This window comes from Neolamprologus brichardi, chromosome 3, assembly GCF_056152115.1.
Source record: "Neolamprologus brichardi isolate AB-2024 chromosome 3, ASM5615211v1, whole genome shotgun sequence".
Taxonomy (NCBI): Eukaryota; Metazoa; Chordata; class Actinopteri; order Cichliformes; family Cichlidae; genus Neolamprologus; species Neolamprologus brichardi.
The window spans coordinates 57,422,779-57,445,709 of NC_142106.1; the positions used below are offsets into that span (position 1 = coordinate 57,422,779).

The 22,931-nt window shown below is 42.2% G+C and overlaps 2 protein-coding genes across 2 annotated transcripts in view; one reads left to right on the top strand and one right to left on the bottom strand.

Annotated features, from left to right (window-relative positions):
- The window catches only part of LOC148105951 (NACHT, LRR and PYD domains-containing protein 3-like), a 51,080-nt gene that overhangs the window by 18,924 nt on the left and 9,225 nt on the right, over positions 1-22,931 (bottom strand). Inside the window, exons 3-6 of the mRNA XM_087838003.1 lie at positions 16,626-16,910; positions 12,533-14,306; positions 8,044-8,217; positions 777-950 (exon numbers count right to left, since the gene is read on the bottom strand). Of these exons, the coding sequence (XP_087694129.1) occupies positions 777-950; positions 8,044-8,217; positions 12,533-14,306; positions 16,626-16,910 (2,407 nt within the window). The remainder of the gene's footprint in view (positions 1-776; positions 951-8,043; positions 8,218-12,532; positions 14,307-16,625; positions 16,911-22,931) is intronic.
- On the top strand, positions 14,848-15,560 carry LOC148105952 (uncharacterized). The gene has a single exon (XM_087838042.1). The coding sequence runs from the start codon at positions 14,925-14,927 to the stop codon at positions 15,558-15,560; it is 636 nt and encodes a 211-aa protein (XP_087694168.1). The 5' UTR covers positions 14,848-14,924.

Sequence of the window (22,931 nt, forward strand, 5' to 3'; positions counted from 1 at the left end):
GCCCCATCTCAGCAGGAGGAGATAAACAGGGAGCCAAGGTCGTAGCTTAGGTGCCGTGTGAGAGAAAGAATATGAATGTTTAGGCTTTTATGATTAGCTGGGGGCCACTAGAGGCTATAAGAGTTTGATCAATGCTCCACCAGTTTGAGATCTGGTGCTGTCTGCGTACGGTGTCCATCTCCCACGCGTGTACATTAAAATCATCGTTTGACTCAAACCGGCCGGACCAGTGTTGTTGTTTTGGTTTTCCTCTTGTATCCATCACCAATATTTGAATAAGTAACACTGCTCAAGTTGTAGAAAGCAAGGGAAAACAGTATTAGCATTAGCTGCTAAATGTGCACTTGAGAACAAATATATTGAATGTGAATGTAGAGTTTCCAGTATTTAAGCTTCCATTTCCAAATGTTAGCTGCTCCTGTCTACCTCTTTGTCACACACACAGACTGAAATGATTCACAGCCTTGTTTCATCCTTCTGTCACTATCACTGAGGACATAGCATGGGAAACATACACATGGCTGACACTTTATTAGGTACACAGTGGCATTTATCTTAGGTACACCTGTGACCTAAATGTTCCTGCAAACAGACTCCTTGGAGACCCCTACATAAATATCCATGTACTATCCAGCTAGACTAGTGTGTCTGTCCCTGAAAATATTCCTGCATGTGTGATTGTTCATGTGTCATCTGCAGGAAACAAACAGGAAGTGAGTGAAGGACACAGGAAATGTTTCCAGCTCTTCCTCCTCTATCAGACATTCTCTCCATACCTGAGAGTGTCCAGTCTCCAGCCTGGATCCTTCAGTCCAGCCGACAGGAGCTTCATTCCTGAGTCACCTGGATGATTGTAACTCAGGTCCAGCTCTCTCAGATGGGAGGGGTTGGAGCTCAGAGCTGAGACCAGAGAAGTACAGCCTTCTTCTGTGATCAGACAGCCTGACAGACTGCAGACACACAAAACATCTCAAGCTGTTTAACAGAGTAAGGTAACAGCCTCCAATATTAGAGAGAAAGCCCCAAACATCAGACAATCCACTGTGAGCAGCACTTGGTGATGGTGGGAAGAAGAACTCCCTTTGACACAAAGATCCTCCCAGTGAAAACAAGCTCCAGGAGGAGCATCTACCAAGACTGGTTGCAGGGTGAGGGGAAAGAGAAGAGATGAGCTCAGAGACAAGAACCAAACAAACTAAGGAGAGAGAAGACAAAAGTTAAGGACATGCAGTAGTGACATATAAAAGCATCAAAAGTGAAAAGAGGGGAGAAGAAAGCAGAGGATCATGGGAAGTCCACCAACAGCCTGAGCCTATAACAGCATAACTAAGGGATGGTTCAGGGTCACCTGATCCAGCTCGAACTATAAGCTTTATCAAAAAGGAAAGTTTGAAGCTGATCTTCAAAGTAGAGAGGGTGTCTGTCTCCAGAACTCAAACTGGGAGCTGCTTCCACACCCAGTCCAACATAGCCAGGCTTTCTTTGCTGATTTGACAAAACCTCAAATGCCAGTCAGAGAGGATGAGCATCATCACAGTGATGATCATTTCTCTGTTAACCCAGGCTTTCTGCTTCAGGATCTGTGCACGCTCACAGAACAAGGAGACCTTTAAACATTATTTCACTAAATGGATGGACTGAGCTCAGCCTACAGATGAACTGGTGCCAGAGATCATAAAGAAAATCAAACAGTCAAATTCAACACTTTTAATGGAAATATGAGATTAATGCTGCAGACAATCATGAACCTGCTGAATTCATGAACATCAAGAATGCAGTGAGTGGTAAAATAAAGATTTGACCTCAGTGTGCTCAGTGTTCCTGTCTATTCCTAACATATTCCTAACATGATAGCTGCACTTTAGAGCTCTAAAACTGGAACTGACACATATTTAAACTCTACATGTGTGGTGGGGCGTGGTCTGCGATGCCGTGCGGACGCACCTGCACGGCATCCGCAATCACGCCCGCCGTGTTAAAACACGGGGACTCAGGGGTTGGTGTGGGGTTGTGGTGGTGTGATGCAAATATTCAATAAAGATGGCTCAAAACATGGATCTGTGGTCCCGTCGTGCCTTAATTCCACCACAACATGTTACTCAGTACATTCAGTTCTGACACTCGCCCACAGTCTAACAAAGGAAACATGGAGATCACATTAGTTTGTCATCAAAGTCTAATTATTAGAGCAACTTAACCTGTTATTATCTTGTTAACTCATTAATTGATTAACGTCAGCAATTATTTTAATCACAGTTTTTAAAATCATGATTATTGTCAAAGTGCTCACTGGCTCTGAATATAAAAGCCATGGGTCACAGGAGGAATGTTGATCAGTGCTGGCTTGAAATGGGAGTCATTATGCATCTCAGCCAATGGGAGCATTGAGGGTGGGCCTAATACTACTGCAGCGCTCACATGACCCAGGACAGAAAGAAAGGGGCGGGGACAGAAACATGGAGACAGGTACAGATCTTTGACATGTTCATTTTAAACTGTTCCAGGAGGCAGTGTTGATACAACTAAAGTTATCTGGAAGCAAAGTTGAGTTTTTTATCGTCGGAGTACTTCATGTCTGAAGTATCACTTAAATGCATTACACGCTGTTGATGGCAGCAAACAAACCACCCAAACAAACAGAGGTGGGAGGCTTGGGCAGACGACGTAGATTCAGCTTGTGGGAGGAGTCTAGATAAACCAAAGAAAGACAAGCTAACATACGCCATAGTGAAGTGAGTAGCTACAAACTTCAGGCCGATTATTGTTGTTGAAGAAGTCGGTCTGAGGAACGTTCTTAGGATCAACAAATGACGGCATGTATGAGCCTCCCTCAAGATGCAGCATCACAAGAAGAACACATGAGCTGTAGAAAAAAGAGAGACTACAAAAGCCACGGTGTTACAACATGAACCAGCTGTTGGTCTCTCTGGAGACTACTGGACGTAGCTGGGTAACCATGGTTACCTGGGAGTTACAGAAACGTGCAGAACATGTGATTCATGTTGCACAGCAGTGGGACATTTGAAATAAAGTCAGCACACTCAGTACAGATAGTGCATCAAATATGATGCTGCTGCCAGACGTCTGCCTTTGAACACGTCCCTGCATCGCGCACAACACCAAGGTTGCCATGGCAATCACAGCTAACAGGGACAAAGTGCACAGCTGGAAGCCTGCAGGTATATTTAACATGATGTATTTCTCAGTGTCCTGTCTGTGTGTGAGAGACAAACAGCCTCTGTATGTGTGTGTAAATACAACATGAATATGTAGAGGACATGTTTGTGGATATAAGTAAATGAATGCTCTGCGTCATTTGAATCTTTGATTCTTGTTTCTGTTGCAGGTTTTTGACTGAACTTCTGGGAGGAGAAACGTTGGTTTCATTTCTGTGATTCTGTGTTTTGTCATCTCTCTCAGGTGAGGGAGAGCTCAGATGATGACCCCGCCTACGTGGTCAAATTCAAGTCTACATTCAGAACAGACCTGGAGACACGCAAGCAAAATGCCAACATTGTATATGTGAAAACTGCTGCTGCACTGGAGCCAGATTCAAGGAGCTCAAGTGTTTACCCAGATCTTACTGAACTTACTGAAGGAACAGAGGGTTGTTGGAGGGAAACCTGTGGAAGCAACAACATCCGAGCCACCAGAGAAAAAGTTGGCCCTATTGGTGCTTCATCAGAGTGTGATTGTGAACAGGAGGAAGACTCAGCTGAGAACAGTGTGGTGGATACAGAGCAGAGCCCACCATCAGTACAGAGGCCTGTCCATTAGAGTGCTGCTCCAAACATGTTGCTGCTCATATTGTACAGAAGAAGAAAGTTTCTTTACCATCAGAAAATGTCAATGAGCTTGTGAGTCTTAGCAGCTGGCTCGGTGCAGAGGAGGAAGAAAATGCCAAGTCAGAGGAAGATAAATGCAGTTCATGTTGTCAACTCAACTTGGACTATTGAAAGAGTTTTTCTTTGTCTTGTTTCTGACTGAGATTCTCCAAAGGAAATCAAGCACAAACTAACACTTCACACACTCAAAGTCCCTGCACAGTAAATGAGCTGATGAGCGTTTGTGCTGCTCCCTGATAACAGAACAATAGTTCTATTTAATATTTTAATATTTTAATATAATAATAATATTTATTTAAAAGACATGCTGTGGAAGAGAGACAGAGGTTAATAACAGATATGATTCAACACAGAGAGGTCTGTTAATACATAGTGAGCGAGAAAGGTGACTGGAAAGGAAAAACTCAATGCATCATGGGAATCCCCCAGCAGCCTACATCTATTGCAGCATAACTAAGGGAGGATTCAGGGTCACCTGGTCCAGCCCTAACTATATGCTTTAGCAAAAAGGAAAGTTTTAAGCCTAATCTTAAAAGTAGAGATAGTGTCTGTCTCCCGAATCCAAACTGGAAGCTGGTTCCACAGAAGAGGGGCCTGAAAACTGAAGGCTCTCACTCCCATTCTACTTTTAAATACTCTAGGAACAACAAGTAGGCCTGCAGAGCGGGAGCGAAGTGCTCTAATAGGGTGATATGGTACTACAAGGTCATTACGATAAGATGGGGCCTGATTATTTAAGACCTTGTATGTGAGGAGCAGGATTTTGAATTCAATTCTGGATTTAACTGGAAGCCAATGAAGGGAAGCCAAAACAGGAGAAATATGCTCTCTCTTTCTAGTCCCTGTCAGTACTCTTGCTGCAGGATTTTGGATTAGCTGAAGGCTTTTCAGTGAGTTTTTTGGACATCCTGATAATAATGAATTGCAGTAGTCCAGCCTGGAAGTAATAAATGCATGAACTAGTTTTTCAGCGTCACTCTGAGACAGGATATTTCTAATTTTAGAGATGTTGCGCAAATGGAAGAACGCAGTCTTACATATTTGTTTAATATGTGCGTTGAAGGACATATCCTGGTCAAAAATGACTCCAAGGTTCCTCACAGTGTTACTGGAGGCCAAGGTAATGCCATCCAGAGTAAGAATCTGGTTAGATACCATATTTCTAAGCTTTTCAGCGCCGAGTACAATGACCAGTTGTACTCGGTTTTATCTGAGTTAAGAAGCAGAAAGTTAGTGGCCATCCAAGTCTTTATGTCTTTAAGACATTCCTGCAGTTTAACTAATTGGTGTGTGTTATCTGGCTTCATGGACAGATAGAGCTGGGTGTCATCTGCATAGCAGTGGATTATAACTTAATGGATTATAACTTGTGACATTCATCAAGGAATCCTGCTCTCCGAATTATTTCCAAGAACACTGAGCTGGAACACATCTACAGTGCTGAAAGTCCCCATCTCACCACCAACCTCTCTGTGCACATTCACTTTTCAACCCTTTGTGAGACACTAAAGGTGTAAATCTGAGTATTTATCTATGTTAGTGCAAAAACCTCTAATAGGTTGGTTTAGTCTTTCCAAGTCATAACTTCCCTTGGATCTGCGGTCCAGGCTCCTAAAATCATCCTAGTTTAACAAGCACTACAATCTAGAGGAGAGCTGCACTAACAGGTGTGACTGATAAGATCTGACCTGCAAGGACACTCATGTTTATGTGTATCAGGACAAGCAGGGAAGACCTGGAAATCAAGACTGTCAGGCTGCCTGAGTCCTCTCACCCACATCAGCTCAGAAATCTGCATTATCTACTGAGTCACACTCAGAGTATCAGAAATCAGAAGTTCTACAAAGAGTAGAACCAGACTTCCTGTATAGAGGTCTGCGGTCTACACACCCTGACCATCACTCCAGCTGAAAACATCACACTTCCATTAAAGTTGGTGAGAAAATGTTGAGCAGGATGAGCTGCTGGCTAATCTGGAGGCTGTAGCAGCAGCTCACAGTCACAGTGGATTTCCACTCATGAAAAAGCTTATATTTACAGTAAGTCTTATCCTTCCCCTTTTCCCTGCCAGTCACCGCCAATGTTCCCTCTAATGTTTCATGTGTCTGAGCGAAACCACAAACTCCCTGAGCGGTCCCTTGGACCACTGTGAGCAACAGCAGACGTGTGCACTGTGGTCACGCCAGCGTCTAATCCATCCTAGTTACGGTTAATTAAAATAATCAAATTACAGCAATTACATTTATGTTAGACTACTTTTGATGAACTGTTTTAGCCCACTTACAATGAAAATGTAAAAAAAAATCTCGTTCATGACCTGTGTAGTATGTTAACACTATTGGAAGGAAAAATAACTTGAACTCCAATTATGAAAACACAACTTTCTTTCTTCTTTTTTTAAAAATAAAGCTCTGACTTGTATTATGAGTCTGTGGTCTGGGAGAGAGTCTGTAACTCTCTGTCTGCAAAATACAGGATATAATGACCAATGTTGGGCAATTAATTATATAGTTACTTCTTCAAAAAAGTTACTGAGTTTTGCATACAACAAAGTTTGTTGCAATAAATACTGAATAGTATCGTTGTTATAAACAACAATACTATTCAAGAAGAAAACCAAACATTTTATATATTTTTATCATAACTCTGGTTTTACGTGGCCGATCAACACAATTTAAAAACTGGTATAAAGTCCACACTTTTTCCGTCAGTTGTTCTGTCTCTCCTGCTCACATCTCCAATGGTTGTACACGTTGTCATTAACGTGGCTTCACTCCACATCAGCCGCTTTGCTAGCTAAAACACCGGTGTCGGCACATAAAGACGCTGACATAGCCTGTCAGCGACATTGATTAGCTGCGTATATACGAATGTGAATCATTGGCTGGACTATGGGATAAGGTGGCATCGTTCTAATCCCATACGGGAGCAGCTGGTCACTTACTGACTAACACTGCAAAACAGAATTGTTAAAGTTTTAATTTTAAATTCAATTGAGATTTGATTTTTTTTTTGTGCGCAACACAGATTTTCTGTGCGCAGAGACCGTGCCAGCAGTGCGCAATTGCGCACCTGCGCATCTTAGAGGGAACATTGGGAACCACCACAGTTCACTTCAACAAAACTTTACTTCAGATTTGTTTTCATGTTGTGATCCAGTGATGAGAGCTGTTTCCCCCATGTCCAGTCCTTGTACTAAGCTAGGCTAAACATGTCCAGTGCCTGTCTCTGTGCAGCTTTTAATCTGATGTTAATAAGGTAGAAATGGAGGAAGAAGAAAATGACTTCATCAATCAACATGCAGCTACCAACCCAAATGGTGAGGTGGTGGTTAGTTATTACTGTTGGTTATGATCCCCTACATTATCCTACATTCAAATATATTCTCCAGCTACAATAGTGTTTGTGTTCGTAAAAGGATTTTATGAATGTGTTATTGTTCATGTCACATCTGTATGAAACAAAGAGGAAGTGAGGTTTATCCTTCATGATCACAAACTGTTCCAGCATGTAAACCTGAGATCTGTGTGGAGCAGCTGACCTGTACGATGTGCTCAACACAAACATTATTTACCATCACTTACTGTGTGACTGAACCACTTGGGTGTATGAAACATCGCTTTTAGTTTTAATAGCTCATGGCAACATTCAGACGTGAATATATATAGTAACACTTTGATTTGTTACAGTGAGGAGACTGTTGAAGGGAACGATGAGGGGAAACTGTAACAGCAGCAACAGAAACCAGGAGACAAAGCTGAGGTCTGGGTTTCCTCTATGCTACACACAGCCTCCTGCTCCTGTACTTTAGTAAACACATAAATATCTCCAAGTACATTTACTTCAGAAACTCTATTAAACTCATTACAAGTTTACTTCAGCTTTAAATTACTCACAACATCAGCACACATGAGTAAACAAAGTAACTCACACAGCTACTGTTCAAGTTTAGTCATCTTTAATACAAAAATACCTCATTATTATGAATCTCACAGCTACCTCCTCATTGAACTGAACAATAATTCTGTTTTACCATTAAAACAAAATATGTGACTGTAAAAAAATCTTCAGACAGTAATTAAGAATCTCCTAAGCAATCCAAAGCTAAAGAAAAGTTCACCTGCCAATTCTATAAAGCTTGGTTGTTTATACAATAATATCATTTAATGATCAGCAGTGGGGATGTTTGTATCCTGACCTGAGAGTTTCCAGTGTACAATGTGGACTCTGCAGTACAGCAGACAGAAACTTCACTCCTGAATCCCGCAGGTCATTGTTACTCAGGTCCAGCTCTTTCAGACTAGAGGACTGGGAGTTGAGAACTGAGGACAGAGCATCACAGATTCTCTCTGAGAGGTTACAGCCACTCAGTCTGGAAGAAAACAAACAAATTAATTAAATCAGTCAAATGAAACATTTTTTAATGCCAGCATGCAATACAATTATTGGTTAACAAAATAGCTTCATTAAAACACAACTCTTTTTCTATATCAGCACTAACTCCTTGTAAGCTCCACCTACTCCACCTTCTGAGTCAGAAGACATGAAAACAAAGTGTAAATCTAGTAGAAACATGATTGGAAATCTTCTCAGATCCATTTGTACATTTAGAGCCTGATACTGAAATATAGCAGCACCAAAATTCACAGCAGCAAAGGGTTCTTGCTGATCTGAGCTGGCTTGGCCCTGGCTTATTGAAGATTAAAGAAAGCGGAATCAGCTGTTCAAAACCCCACAAGGCTGCCCGCTGTGACTGAAACAATGGGCTCATTGAACGCAGCATGGATAAGATCTTGAAGAAGCTCATGGCGGTCATGAGTTCTCAGACTTTGCTAATAACCTCTCGGAGAACCTCGTGGCTCTCCAATGGGAGATTGAGAGACAAGTGACCGACTGTTAGATCAGCTGTGAAATTGACATGCAGTTGTTCGGACAAAAGAAAACCACCATCATTTCATGCGGCTAACATACCGGCGCCAGCTGTGTTCTCAAGGCTGGAGCTGAACATAACAAATCTCACCCTGATAGCAGACGGTGTTTAGACTGTTACTTCCCATCCTAAGCATGATTATCCCCTCCCTGTTGTAGCTCAGTCTGAGGGGAGTTCTTTTTTCTCCTCACCTTTCCTGATGTTGTGCATTTTCCGCTGTTCGGTTCCAAGTCGCTGCTCTAGCGGCTGACCGGCCAGCTACCTAGCCTGATGTGATGTTTGTGTATTGTATGTACAGTTGGCAAGGTCAGTATCCTAATTGCCCCTTAAAAATAAATACAGTGTTCTGAATCTGAATCTGAATAGATTACAGAAGACGACTCTGTTCAGTAAATATTACGCTCATGCTGTCAAGAAATACCAAAGGTAGGTAAAACTCTGGTTGTTGCAGCCATCCAGTATGACATGCTTTGTACTCTTCTGCTGCAGTTTGTGACAGCTGGTTGATGAGTTGTGAAAGATGATGAAACGACCACTTCACTCAATGTTTTTCTTCTAAACTGGATGTAATTTTGGCAGCCGAGAGTTTTTCACAATCTATCCCAGCTGCAAATAAGAACACATCAAATAAATAACTTTACCCACTTGGATCCTTATCATTCAAGATTGTGAAAAGATTCTCTACTCAGAGAATACTGGTTATGTTAGATGAGAGAGATGATTTGGAAGATGATGAAGGGGAAGAGTTTTCAGAACTTGAGGCCTTTTGTCTTCACTGTATAGGACAGAAAAGACAGGAAGGGAGGAGCAGTGAGGAGAATGACACACAGGAAATGGTCTTGGGCAGACTCAAACCAGGCCCTGGAGTCACGACTCTAACTTTCAGTACATGGGTCACCTGCTCAGCCAGGTAAGCTACAGCAGTCAGCAGTGTGTGAGTTAATTTGAAGACAATGATAACTATAAGTCAGGTAAAAAAAAATACTTATCATCAACCAACAAGGGGAAAACTGAGCTTGAATGACCAAGCTTTGACCAAGGGTGGCTCACTCCTCGGTCTTCTTGCCCAAGGAGTGAACCACCCTGCATGGCCATCAATGTGGTGCAACCAAGGCCATCATACAGTACAGGCCATCCAAGCTGATTTTTAACTTTTCATTCCAGATACCACCTTAAAAATCATCTAGATTAGGATATGTTGGCTGATTTGAATTGTGTTCTAGATCCAATCACAACAAACAGAGAGCTGTTGTGTGTCCAAGGTGACCAGGAAGAATATATACATGCATAAAGTCAATAAAGTCAGAAGGTTTGCTTTAGACTGTGCTGCAGTTTATCATCAAAGACTGACAACCAGGCACCATGCTGCCAATAAATGGCATCAAGTCTGACTTTAGTTTACTTTTTTTTTTTAATCAGGATTAAATTTTATAGCAACCACAGCAGAGATAACCAGGGAAGGTGTGCTTGAGGGGATATAGCTACAACAGCTGGTTTCAGACTGAAGATGAACTGAGGTGCTGCACCCAAGTCTGCAGGTTCAGGGAGGGACAAACATCTGCTGCAACCAAATTGGAGTGAGAGGAGTGAGCAGGCCAACAACAACAAAGAAACAACAAACAAACTGTGGAAGACCGAAGCAGAGTTTAGTTTAAAGTGGAACTAAGGATGTTTCTCTGGCTGCCATGATTCACTGAGTAATTCAAATGCTTTCTTTAACCCTCCTCTTGTGTTAGCTTTCTGTTATCATCTCTTATGTTAACGGGTCGGTTTTGACCCGTGAATTAAATCAGTTATAAAATACACTAAAAACAATAAGTGATCATCCAATTTGTTTCTCATCTCTTGGTTATCTTGTTAGGCTTCCTTATCCATGAAAGTGTTGGTTTTAATACTTTTGGTGTGGGCCTGTGGGTCTTTTTTTGTCACAATACCCCTCGATTTCGATTAAAAAAAATTGTAAAATTAACCTCAAGAGAATCATATTAATAAATAAAAGGTTTTTGTGTTACCTGACTATTACTGAGGGGTATAGGACACATCTCTTAAATAAATCTGTTTTATTGATTTTTTTCATTTTAAGTTTAATTACTAAAATGACATCTATGGTGTTACGGGTCAATTTCGACCCATAGATCATCAAGAAAAGACAAAAAAAAATGTTGTTTTTTAGCAGTAGACCTTTAATATAAACTGAAAAAAAAGAAAAAGTCCACTACTCCTTTCTTTTGGTTATAATCGTGGGTAATTGTGGGCTTTTTATCACTTCCCAATGATACAGCTACATCTTTGTGAAGTTCCCTTTGTGAAGTTCTTGTCCGAGGTCATATCTGGTAAAAAATAAAATAAAATATTACAGCTGATATTGTGATCCTGCAGTCCAGTGGTCATATCGAGGACCACACATTTTCATTGTTTCTTCTCAGGGGTGCCACTCACAGCTTTGACTGTGAAAATCTGTACATTCCAGCCATAGTTGGTTTTTGCATCACAAGCTTCCCAGATTTTTCTGCCGTATTTCCCTTGCTTACTGGGTATGTATTGCCGGTAGGGGGCATTTTCCTCGAAAAGTGGACAAGACGTTCATCCACTGTCACCTCTGGCCCTGGGATGAACATCAGGGGAAGAAGCTGCACCCATCTCTCCCAGACATCCCTGATGGGAGCAAGCTTGTCAGACCTCGGTCTGGTCTCTCTGTTGTCAAATCTGAGGACTCGTGAATGAAAATGATATCAAATGTGTGAAGTGACATCGTTGCCCAGAAAATGATCAGATGTGTCTGTGTCTTCTGGATGATAGTCCACATTGTCTTCCTCCTAGAAACCTGCCCATCTGAATCTCTATGCTGCTCTGTGTCCTCTCCTTCATTTTCACCAAAAATATGATGCAGAACTTGGCTCACTGTGAATCTTCTTCTTATTTTTGTATGCTGCAAATTGTAAATGTGCAGTTTGGAAGTCAAATGGCCACTCAAATGAGTGACTTCACCTCACATGTCTTGACATGTCCCGTCTTTATTTTGTTTTGTTTTTGTGCAGGTATACTGCAAAAAACACGCAAAATAAGAATCCCCTAAAGCTCATATGATTAGGAGAGGAGCTTGCTGTCAATGTTTTAGCTGACAGTGCACTTATGATTTCAGTTTTGGCTTTAATTATTGCTTTATACTCATAATATTATACCTGGGTCGAAACCGACCCTAACAACACAAAGGTCATAATTTCAACTAGGGCATTTTATAATTTAGTGAAAATATTTTTTTTTGTTTTATTTTGTAGAAATAGAGGTTCCTGACAAAGTCAAAAAGCCTTGATACAATAAACAAATGTTTGTGATTTGTTTTATGCATTTGAAATTTTAAATGGGTCGGTTCCGACCCTAACACGAGAGGAAGGTTAATGCAGGACCCACCATGCATGTAAAAGCAAGTGTTTCACCAATATTTGTGACTAAAAATAGACCTGCAGTAGAAATGCACCCAGGAGCATGCATGTGAATATAAAGTATCACAACATTAGGCACATGCAGCCTAGTGTTTAAACAAAGACTGATAACATAACAGCAGCAGTGATGATCAGAGTTTATGGTGAATTCAGCGTCTCGAGTACACCGAGTTCTGGAGCCATCAAAGAGGTTACAGTTGTATTGGAGAAATCCCAAAACTTTACAAATTCATACAAAGACAGAAAGCCTGGTGAAATAAATGACTGACACAGTTAGATGTTATAAGTAAAGACATGAGTACAAATGTACTCACAGAGCTTTGTTGGAGGCTTTGACCACTGGCAGCAGCCTCAGAAGAGCCTCCTCTGAAGCAGAGTATTTCTTCAGGTCAAACACATCCAGATCTTCTTCTGATGACAGTAAGATGAAGACCAGAGCTGACCACTGGGCAGGAGACAGTTTATCTGTGGAGAGACTTCCTGATCTCAGGGACTGTTGGATCTCCTCCACTAGAGAACGATCATTCAGTTCATTTAGACAGTGGAACAGATTGATGCTTTTCTCTGCAGACAGATTCTCACTGAGCTTCTCCTTGATGTACTTGACTGTTTCCTGATTTGTCTGTGAGCTACTTCCTGTCTGTGTCAGCAGACCTCGTAGGAGACTCTGATTGGTCTGAAGGGAAAGACCCAGGAGGAAGCGAAGGAACAAGTCCAGGTGTCCATTTGGACTCTGTAAGGCCTTGTTCACAGCACTCTGGTGGAGAGATGGTTCAAACCACCAGTAGGTTGTTTGTTGTTGTTCCAGCAGATTGAGTCCAGAGTTGATGAAGGTCAGATGGACATGAAGAGCAGCCAGAAACTCCTGAACACTCAGATGGATGAAACAGAACACCATGTCCTGGTACAGTCCTCTCTCCTCTTTAAAGATCTGTGTGAACACTCCTGAGTACACTGAGGCTGCTCTGATATCGATGCCACACTCTGTCAGGTCTGATTCATAGAAGATCAGGTTTCCTTTCTGCAGCTGATCAAAAGCCAGTTTTCCCAGAGACTCAATCATCTTCCTGCTCTCTGGACTCCAGTGTGGATCTGTCTCAGCTCCTCCATCATACTTGACCTTTTTCACTTTGGCCTGAACCACCAGGAAGTGGATGTACATCTCAGTCAGGGTCTTGGGCAGCTCTCCTCCCTCTCTGGTTTCCAGCACATCCTCCAGAACTGTAGCAGTGATCCAGCAGAAGACTGGGATGTGGCACATGATGTGGAGGCTTCGAGCTTTCTTGATGTGGGAGATGATCCTGCTGGCCTGCTCCTCATCTCTGAATCTCTTCCTGAAGTACTCCTCCTTCTGTGGGTCAGTGAACCCTCTGACCTCTGTCACCCTGTGAACACAGACAGGAGGGATCTGATTGGCTGCTGCAGGTCGTGTGGTTATCCAGAGGCGAGCAGAGGGAAGCAGTTTCCCCCTGATGAGGTTTATCAGCAGCACATCCACTGAGGTGGACTTTCTAGGGTCAGTTAGGATTGTATTTTTGTGGAAGTCCAGAGGAGGTCGACACTCATCCAGACCATCAAAGATGAACACAACTTGGAAGTCTTCAAAGCTGCAGATTCCTGCTTCTTTGGTTTCAGTAAAGAAGTGATGAACAAGTCCCACCAAGCTGAACTCCTCTTTCAGCACATTCAGCTCTCTGAAAGTGAATGGAAATATGAACTGGATGTCCTGGTTGGCTTTGTCTTCAGCCCAGTCCAGGGTGTATTTCTGTGTTAAGACTGTTTTCCCAATGCCAGCCACTCCCTTTGTCAGCACTGTTCTGATTGGTTCATCTCTTCCAGGTGTGTCTTTAAAGATCTCTTCTTGTCTGATTGTTGTTTCTGGTCTTTCTGGTTTCCTGGATGCTGTTTCAATCTGTCTGACCTCATGTTCATCATTGACCTCTGCAGTCCCTCCCTCTGTGATGTAGAGCTCTGTGTAGATCTGATTCAGAAGGGTTGGGTTTCCTGCTTTAGCGATGCCCTCAAACACACACTGGAACCTCTTCTTCAAGACAGACTTAAGTTTAGGCTGACACTTCTGAAGATCATCTGAATCAAAAAAAGGAAAAAAGAAGGAAAAATACAAATCTGCTTTGAAGGAGATATCTGACGTACTTTGCCCTTTGTTGAGCCTATCATACATTTTAGTTTTTAATATACTTATTCTACCAGAAATTCATTAAAAAAGGGGCTACAGGAATTCCTAAATGTAATTCCTGAAAACAGCCACATTAAATGATTTGAACCTACACATCTGCATTGCTTTGCAACTTTTCATATGTACCTGATGCCAACATGTGCAGGCTAAACAGGTTTCTGCTGTCTGTGCCTCTTCTCCAAACTTTGTTACCAAAAATACCAACATTGAAGTGTCATAATGTACCCCACTGCTATGTTATTTAAAGACGCATCTGAGAGAGATTCAGTAATTCACATTTAATTCTTGTCGTAAATTACAATGGCGAAAGATAATGTAAACCCTTTCTGGCCACACTAAACATGTGCCTTCTCTTTTGGCTCTTGGCGAAGGCAGTCGCACTTTTCTCCTCTCCTCCTTACCCTTATCTTCCCTGCTTAGCCTCTTGTGTCCTTGTTTTGTCTCGTGCATATTTCACTTTCCCTGGAACACTCTCTCACAGTCTGTGTCTAAAAACCTAAAAGAGAATTATGGATTTGATCAACTGGTCTCTGAATCCTATTGACACCCTTCTCTCAACGAGAAGTCTGGGCTCGGGAGAGCCCGAGTGCCCTGGAGGGACTTTCCCTGCCGGATACACGATGGACGGGTGGCAGACATGGAGGGTCGTGTGCCCGGCGGGACTGTCGATCGAGTACGCTGAAGATATCTACCTATTCGGAACCATGATAACAGGGTTCTTGCTGATCGGAGCTGGCTTGGCCTTGGCTTACCGGAGAATTAAGAAAGCGGAACCGGCTGTTCAAACCCCCACAAGGCTACCCGCTGGGATTGAAACGATGGGACGAGGTGCGGCTTCTCAGAAAGGGCTCACTGAATGCAGCATGGTTAAGAGCTTGGAGGTGCTAACGGCTGCAGTGAAGGCTCAGAATAACACCTCTGAGCGTATATTGGATTACATCAGGGAAGAATCCACCCGGAACAACACCTCAGGGCGTAAGCTGGAATACATCGCGGATCAGTTGGCTGTGGTCGTGAGGTCTCAGAATCTGCTCTGTGAGCAAAAGCCTGAAAAGACCACAGAATTGAAGGTAAATAACATAATGGAGAGGCTCGCAGCTATCCAACGGGAGATTGAGAGACCAGTGTCGGTGTCGGAGTGTTAAAAACAGCTTGAAATTCTCATGAGTTGTTTGTAAAAGAAAAATCACCATTATATTGCGGCTACCCCTTCGGCGCCAGTTGTTGGCTCAAGGCCGGAGCTGAACAAAAACTCCCTGATAACGACTGTGTTGAGTCTGTTCCTTCCCATTCCATGCAAGGCCACCTGGGTTGGCTGGTAGACTGTTTACTTAGCCTGATAGGGCGGAGGACACTGTCTCAGCTGAACTATGGACACGCACACACATACACTTACGCTGATAAGCACTCACTCATCCTCCCTCCCCTTCCAATGCCTTCGATGCTTGTTGCCTCCTGGGAACACGAGGCGGGTCTGGGCCCGCGCTGGAGAGTTGGCGCAGTGGCAGGATGGCTGCTGTGTTGCCTGGGATTACTCCTTATCCCCTACCCACCCTGTTGCTGGTCACGTGCTCTATAATGTTGTACTGTGGACATTTATGTGCTTTCTGTGCAGAGGAGTTTTTTTGTTTCCTGTTCTCATGCTGTCCTCCTATAGCCCAGCATGAGTAGAGGTCTCTTTTTTTCCTCTTGTACTTTCCCATTGTAGTGTATATTTCAGTGTTGTTTCTATAATGCAACGTTCTCTGACTTGTATCCCCATGTGATGTCTGTGTTGTGTGTGTATGGTCGGGGGGCGGGTTCATTCCACTGCAGGGCAACCTGCCACTGCAGGTAGCGAATAAATTTGAACTTGAACTTGAACTTGATTATATAAAAATGTGGCATTTTTTTCATTAAACATTTAAGTCAAATGACTGATGCTTTTCTTTTTAAGGCAATCAGTTTGCATGGTTTTTAAAAGTAAAGAACACTTGTGTTTAATTAAATACAGCTCACATTAGATCTAAGTAGTTTCACAGGTTTATGATGATCATCAAAATTCCTCCATGTACTTTAGAAAATATATTTGCAGACATTTAACAAATCCAAACATTCGTCGTAGAATGACGTACTTGCCCTCTCCTTTTTCTTACAATGAATTCTGAGGTTTCACTGTCACATCTCAACAAACTGCAAGGTGACCATTTTTATTCATGGCATGACCTCACCTTGTTGAGCAGATGGATCAGAGTTTAAACGCAGCTGAGAGAAAAGAGAAGGATCTTTGATCTGAAGATGTTTGATTGTTATCTTGCATCCTTTGTCTCCTTTTTTCCTCACTGTGTCGATGAAGCTGCGTGCCTTATCTGCTCTGACTGGGTTCCCCTCCAGTATCGATTCTTTCTCCAACTCATTTAAGACAGTGTCACATACGAGGGCCTCAAGGAGCTGTGTGAGGATTTCTGTTGTTACCCTCCAGACAAAGGCTGACCGCACCCTGGCAAGCTCCTCCTCTACAGAAAGAAGAAAGAGACATAAACATGCCTCTCAGTCAAAATCATGTGAAAAATACAGTGGAACCCCGACTTATGAATACCCCATGTCACGAAATATTCAAGTTACGAAGGCACTGAACAGCAATATTTCTGCCCGTGTTATGGCAAAATGCCCGTGTAACAAAATCCGCTGGCTATGATTGGCTGAGCCTACAATGCCCACAAGGCCTTCCGAATCATGTGACAACCCCTTAGCTTCCGTACTTGCGCTTTGCTGTTCCACTTGAACGACGTATTGTTGTTCTAGTTAGCAATTAGCCTAAAGCCTATCGTTCAGCATCGCCTCACTTAAAAATCGCGATGGGTGCTTCGACTTACAAAAATTCTCGACTTACGAAAGACCCTCGGGAACGGATTCATTTCGTAAGTTGGGGTTCCGCTGTATTCTAACTTTGTTGAATTAACACTTCATCATCTCATCAACAAATACTGAATTTTAGGGTGTGTGGGGTTAAAATGATGCCAGCTTAAAATGAAACTGAAGAAAAAATTGAAACTGAAAAATTGGTCCACCACAAGGATTGGGTCCCCCGACACAAACAGAGTAACATAGTGTACGCTGTTAAGTGCAGGAGGATTGCCAGGATTTATACATCGGGGAAAAAACCTCTGGCGAAGCGGATGGCACAACACAGAAGAGCTACCTCGTCAGGCCAGGACTCTGCTGTCTATTTACACCTACAGGCCAGTGGACACTCTTTCTATGATGAGGATGTACACATCCTGGACAGGGAGGAACGCTGGTTTGAGCGTGGAGTCAAGGAGGCCATTTACGTGAAAAGGGAAAGACCATCTCTGAATCGAGGAGGGGGCCTAAGGGTACATCTTTCGCCATCTTACAGTGCTGTGATTGCAGCCATTCCCCAACTCTCTGTGAATGGTACTCATGGCCATTGATCAGTGGTCTTTGATCAGTGGGTTTTGGTCAGTGGTTGTTGATCAATGGTCATGAGAATTTGCATAATTGTGATTAAGGAACTGACCTCACAGCCCATTGTTCCTTCAGTGGGCTGGTTTCAGTCATTATGCAAATGTACTGTTTATAAGATTGGGGAAACCTGCATTCAGCTGAGACTGAAGAAGTCACTTGGATGAGTGACGAAACGTTTCTCCCAGAAAACGCTACGTCCAGATGAACAGAATCAACTTTTGGAGAAAAATAATATTGTAACCAATACACAGATGATCTGTATTGCTATGCAGCTGTTCTATATTGCTATACAGACGGGCAGGTATACAGGTATACTCAAAAGTGTTAAATGTTTTGGTGTTAGTGGTCTTCTTGCAAAAGTAGAGTTAATTTTACTCTAACTAGAGTCACATTCTTTTAATGCAACTCTGAGGTGTAAAATGAAAGTAGTTAAAATCGAGTGTTAAAAATGAGTGTTTCTATGTCAAATCTGGAGGTGTTACAATGGAAACATTAACTCTTGACCTCTTAACTCTGAACTCCTAGAGGGGCTATGACACCAATAGAGTAAATTCACAGACTCTGCCCCCAGCACCATAGGCTCCAATCGAAGCTGAAGTGAAGCCGTTTCAGAACATTTTGCTCTACATATTTGAGTTGTTTGCCATGCTTGGTAAGTCATGTTTTCAAAGATTGTTTCAATTATTATTATTAGCTTTTACTTCTGTGGCTCTTTGGAGTTGAGGCAAAGCTGTGTGAAAGGCATTAGCCATGCTGCTCGCTGATAGCATAATATTCTGTTTTAGCTAGCTGAAAGGTATTGTTTGCGGGCAAATACCACAGCCTTGAAAAAAAGCTTACATGTGAATTTTCAGTCAAATTTTTGGTCAAATATGCCTAAAACAATGTCTAGAATGTGAAATGTTGGTATAATGGTGCTACTTGAAGCCTGAAAATGATCTCCCACAAAAAAACGAGCAAACAGCAGTAGCAGATGTCCTGACGTTCTACGTTAGCATTTAGATCCCTCCAGAGTTTTGTGCACACGGTTTAGGTAAAAATGAAAAAGGTTGAGGTTTTACATTTAGTTCAGTATTACCTGTTCCTTGTGTCCTTGTCTTTTGGGAAAATACTTTACACAAGTAATGGCTCAAAAATGATTCCTTTTTTTTTACTGTGCTGCAATTGATTACCAGATTATTTGTGCCATTAATTAGTGACAACTAATTTTTATTCACTCTCCACATAGGATATGCTTCTGAAGATGGAATATGGGGGAGAGCAGAAGTGCGTTGAAGTTCCACAAAGTGATGATTGAAGGACATGCATATTGTATTGAAGAAATAAGTGATGAGAATGCTGTTATTTGCATTTACCAGCTCACCTATGTCAGACCTTTTGATAAACAAAATTCTAATGAAAGTGAGAACATGTACACTGTTACATCTTTCAGAAAATGTTTTGAAATTGTGGTGCACAGTTCAGAATAAATGTTTTTCAAAAACCATTGCGTCTTTTTAGTAAATGTTTATTTCCAAAGAAATTTCTAGAAGTTCAGAACAGTAAAATTCCAGATTTTTAGAATTAATTAGAAGATAACTCTTACGTAATTAAACTAAAATACTCTTTGAGAGTTAATATATAAACTCTTAACACCTAGCTTGCATTAGTAAGTGTTAAATTATCAACTCCAGACTCCTGATTTGGTGTTTAACACTAAATCAGAGTTAACGTACCAACTCTCCAAAAAGAATTAAATTAACACTCTCTGGTGTGGACCCATATAGACACTTTAATAGTGTTGAAATCAAATCTGACAGTGTTAATTTGGACATGCTGGAGTGCTATGAAAATATCTACAGTAGTGGAAGCGTAGCTCTCTAACAGTATACACACTATAACAGAGACTACACCATGTCAGTGTCCTAAAACTACAACAGTAACCAATGTGGTGAATGTTGATAATGAAATGATCATGGTCACTGGGAGGAGGAGTGTAGAAGGGTTAGGTGAGTGTGGATGGAAAGGCTCAGCAGAGGACTGAGTTCAGTAGGGTGACAGCTGTGGTGAAGAAGCTGTTCCTAAACCTGCTGGTTTTAGTCTAAAGGCTCCTGTAGCACCTTCTGGAGGGGAGGAGCTGGAAGAGTTTATTGGCAGGATGAGAGGAGTCAGAGAATGATGCGTGCTCGGCGTAGACATCTCTTCCTGTGGACATCCTCAATGGCAGGAAGTGGAGTCCCTGTGATGCGTTGGGCGGTTTTCACCACCCGCTGCAGTGCCTTGTGGTCAGCAACAGAGCAGTTCCCATACCAGACTGTGACACAGTTGGTCAGGATGCTCTCTATCACACAGTGGTAGAAGTTACCCAGTATGTCATTAGACAGGTGATTCTTCTTCAGGGTCCTCAACAAAAAGAGGCGCTGATGGGCCTTCTTGACCAGGCTGGAGGTGTTAGTTGACCAGGACAGATTCTCAGAGATGTGGATCGCCAAGAACTTGAAGCTAGAGACCCGTCCAACAGCTGTGCAATTTATGTAGATGGGGACATGGGGGTCTCTCTTCTCTTTACTGAAGACCACAATGAGCTCTTTGGTTTTGCTGGTATTCAGGAGCAGGCTATTGTCAGCACCACACAGCTAGGTGCTTTACCTCTTCCTTGTAGCAGACTCATCGTTGTCACTGATGAGACAGTCACCGTAGTGTCATCTGCAGACTTGATGATGGAGTTGGATCCATACTAAGGTCTGCAGTCATAGAGGAACGGGCTCAGCACACAGCCCTGTGAAGTGCCAGTGTGAGTGTGACAGTGGTAGAGCTTAAGCAGGGCGATATGGCCAAAAATATTTATCACGATATATATTTGAAAATTTGCGATAACGATATAACTGACGATATAATTTCTGCGAGACAAAATACAACTCCCCAACTTTACTAGCGCAAAAAAAACCCCATCCATTTATTTTCACTTAAAACAAGCAGCTGTTTTTTTTATGTGCATTAAAGCTATATAAACATTTAACAGTGCAAATGCAAAATCCTTGCTGAAAGTTTAACCAAAGGGCATCTCCAGTAGAAATGGGCTGATATATCCAGAGCATAACCATGTATAATATCCACTGAAAGAGGTGCTTTGCAACATTAAACTGCAGTGTGCACAATAAAAAAGTCAAATATGTATTTTTTGGACCATAAGGTGCACGGGATTATAAGGCAACAAAACAGTCAGATAAATCAAACTTTATTCAACTCATTCTTCCTGCACTTCTGTACCATTGATTCATTAATGCTGCATTCTATCACAGCTGCTCTATTCCCATGTTGTTGCAGTATATTAATGACTAACCTTGTATTGTGGATGGATTATTTCAGTTGTTCTCCTGACTGAAGTTTGGTCCGTTCACAGCATCCTACCATGAGACTGCATTTGTCTCTAACCATCAGAAACCTTCACGTTAACTTTTATCGAGTGGAAAAGTGTTAGCGTTCATCCTCCAGCTTCACTGTTTATGTTATGTTAACATAGCTGTGCCGCTAGGACGGAGTTTAGGACCCAGATTGCTCCCAGATTTCCGAGCACCTTAGTCCGACAAATACGGCAATAATGACGGCCCGCTTGCATGTTCTACAAAAAAATGTGCTGACGGACAAACACCAAACCAGTTAAGTTGCACCATTTTTACAAACTAATTCTGGTTCATCCGTTTCACTCAATCTGCTTTTCCCATTCTCATTCTCAGTTACCGCCGTGCTTTTTCGGCACTGCGCATGCGCGATTTACCCATATTCTATAGCGATATTTCATTTTCTTATTGTTGCCTAGCATTGTACCGGTATTACCATGAACGGTATAATATGGCCCAGCCCTAGTAGAGCTGTTATGGCCTGACCTTACATGCTGAGGTCTGTTGGTCAGAAAGTCCATGAGCCATGATCCAGGTACAGATGGAGTTGCTGAGTCCAAGATCCACAAGTTTGGTGATCAGCTTGGAGGATAGAACTGTACTGAATGCTGAGCTGAAGTCAACTAACAGCATTTTTGCACAAGTATTCTTGTTGTTCAGGTGTGAGAGTACACAGTGAAGAGCTGTGGATACAGCATCCTCTGTACTCCATTGTTTTGATTGACAAATTGGTGAGGATCCAGTGTGGGGGCAAGCATGTCTTGAGGTGCATGTCCTGTAATGCGTCAGGGCCAGCAGCTTTTTGAGCTTTGCTTTGTGTAATGTTATAAATAGTTGGATAATCCTCAGAGTCTCTTGACTTTTACATAAAGATATTATATTCAGTTTATTCCTGTAGAAAGTTATATACTTAAAAATATATGTATATATACAGTGGGGCAAAAAAGTATTTAGTCAGCCACCGATTGTGCAAGTTCCCCCACTTAAAATGATGACAGAGGTCAGTAATTTGCACCAGAGGTACACTTCAACTGTGAGAGACAGAATGTGAAAAAAAATCCATGAATTCACATGGTAATTTATTCGTAAATCAGGGTGGAAAATAAGTATTTGGTCAATAACAAAAATACAACTCAATACTTTGTAACATAACCTTTGTTGGCAATAACAGAGGTCAAACGTTTACTATAGGTCTTTACCAGGTTTGCACACACAGTAGCTGGTATTTTGGCCCATTCCTCCATGCAGATCTTCTCAAGAGCAGTGATGTTTTGGGGCTGTCGCCGAGCAACACGGACTTTCAACTCCCGCCACAGATTTTCTATGGGGTTGAGGTCTGGAGACTGGCTAGGCCACTCCAGGACTTTCAAATGCTTCTTACGGAGCCACTCCTTTGTTGCCCGGGCGGTGTGTTTTGGATCATTGTCATGTTGGAAGACCCAGCCTCGTTTCATCTTCAAAGTTCTCACTGATGGAAGGAGGTTTTGGCTCAAAATCTCACGATACTTGGCCCCATTCATTCTGTCCTTAACACGGATCAGTCGTCCTGTCCCCTTGGCAGAAAAACAGCCCCATAGCATGATGTTTCCACCCCCATGCTTCACAGTAGGTATGGTGTTCTTGGGATGCAACTCAGTATTCTTCTTCCTCCAAACACGACGAGTTGAG

Coding starts and splice junctions, on each gene's coding strand:
- LOC148105952 (XM_087838042.1), top strand. CDS start 14,925: ATGGATTTGATCAACTGGTCTCTGAATCCTATTGACACCCTTCTCTCA.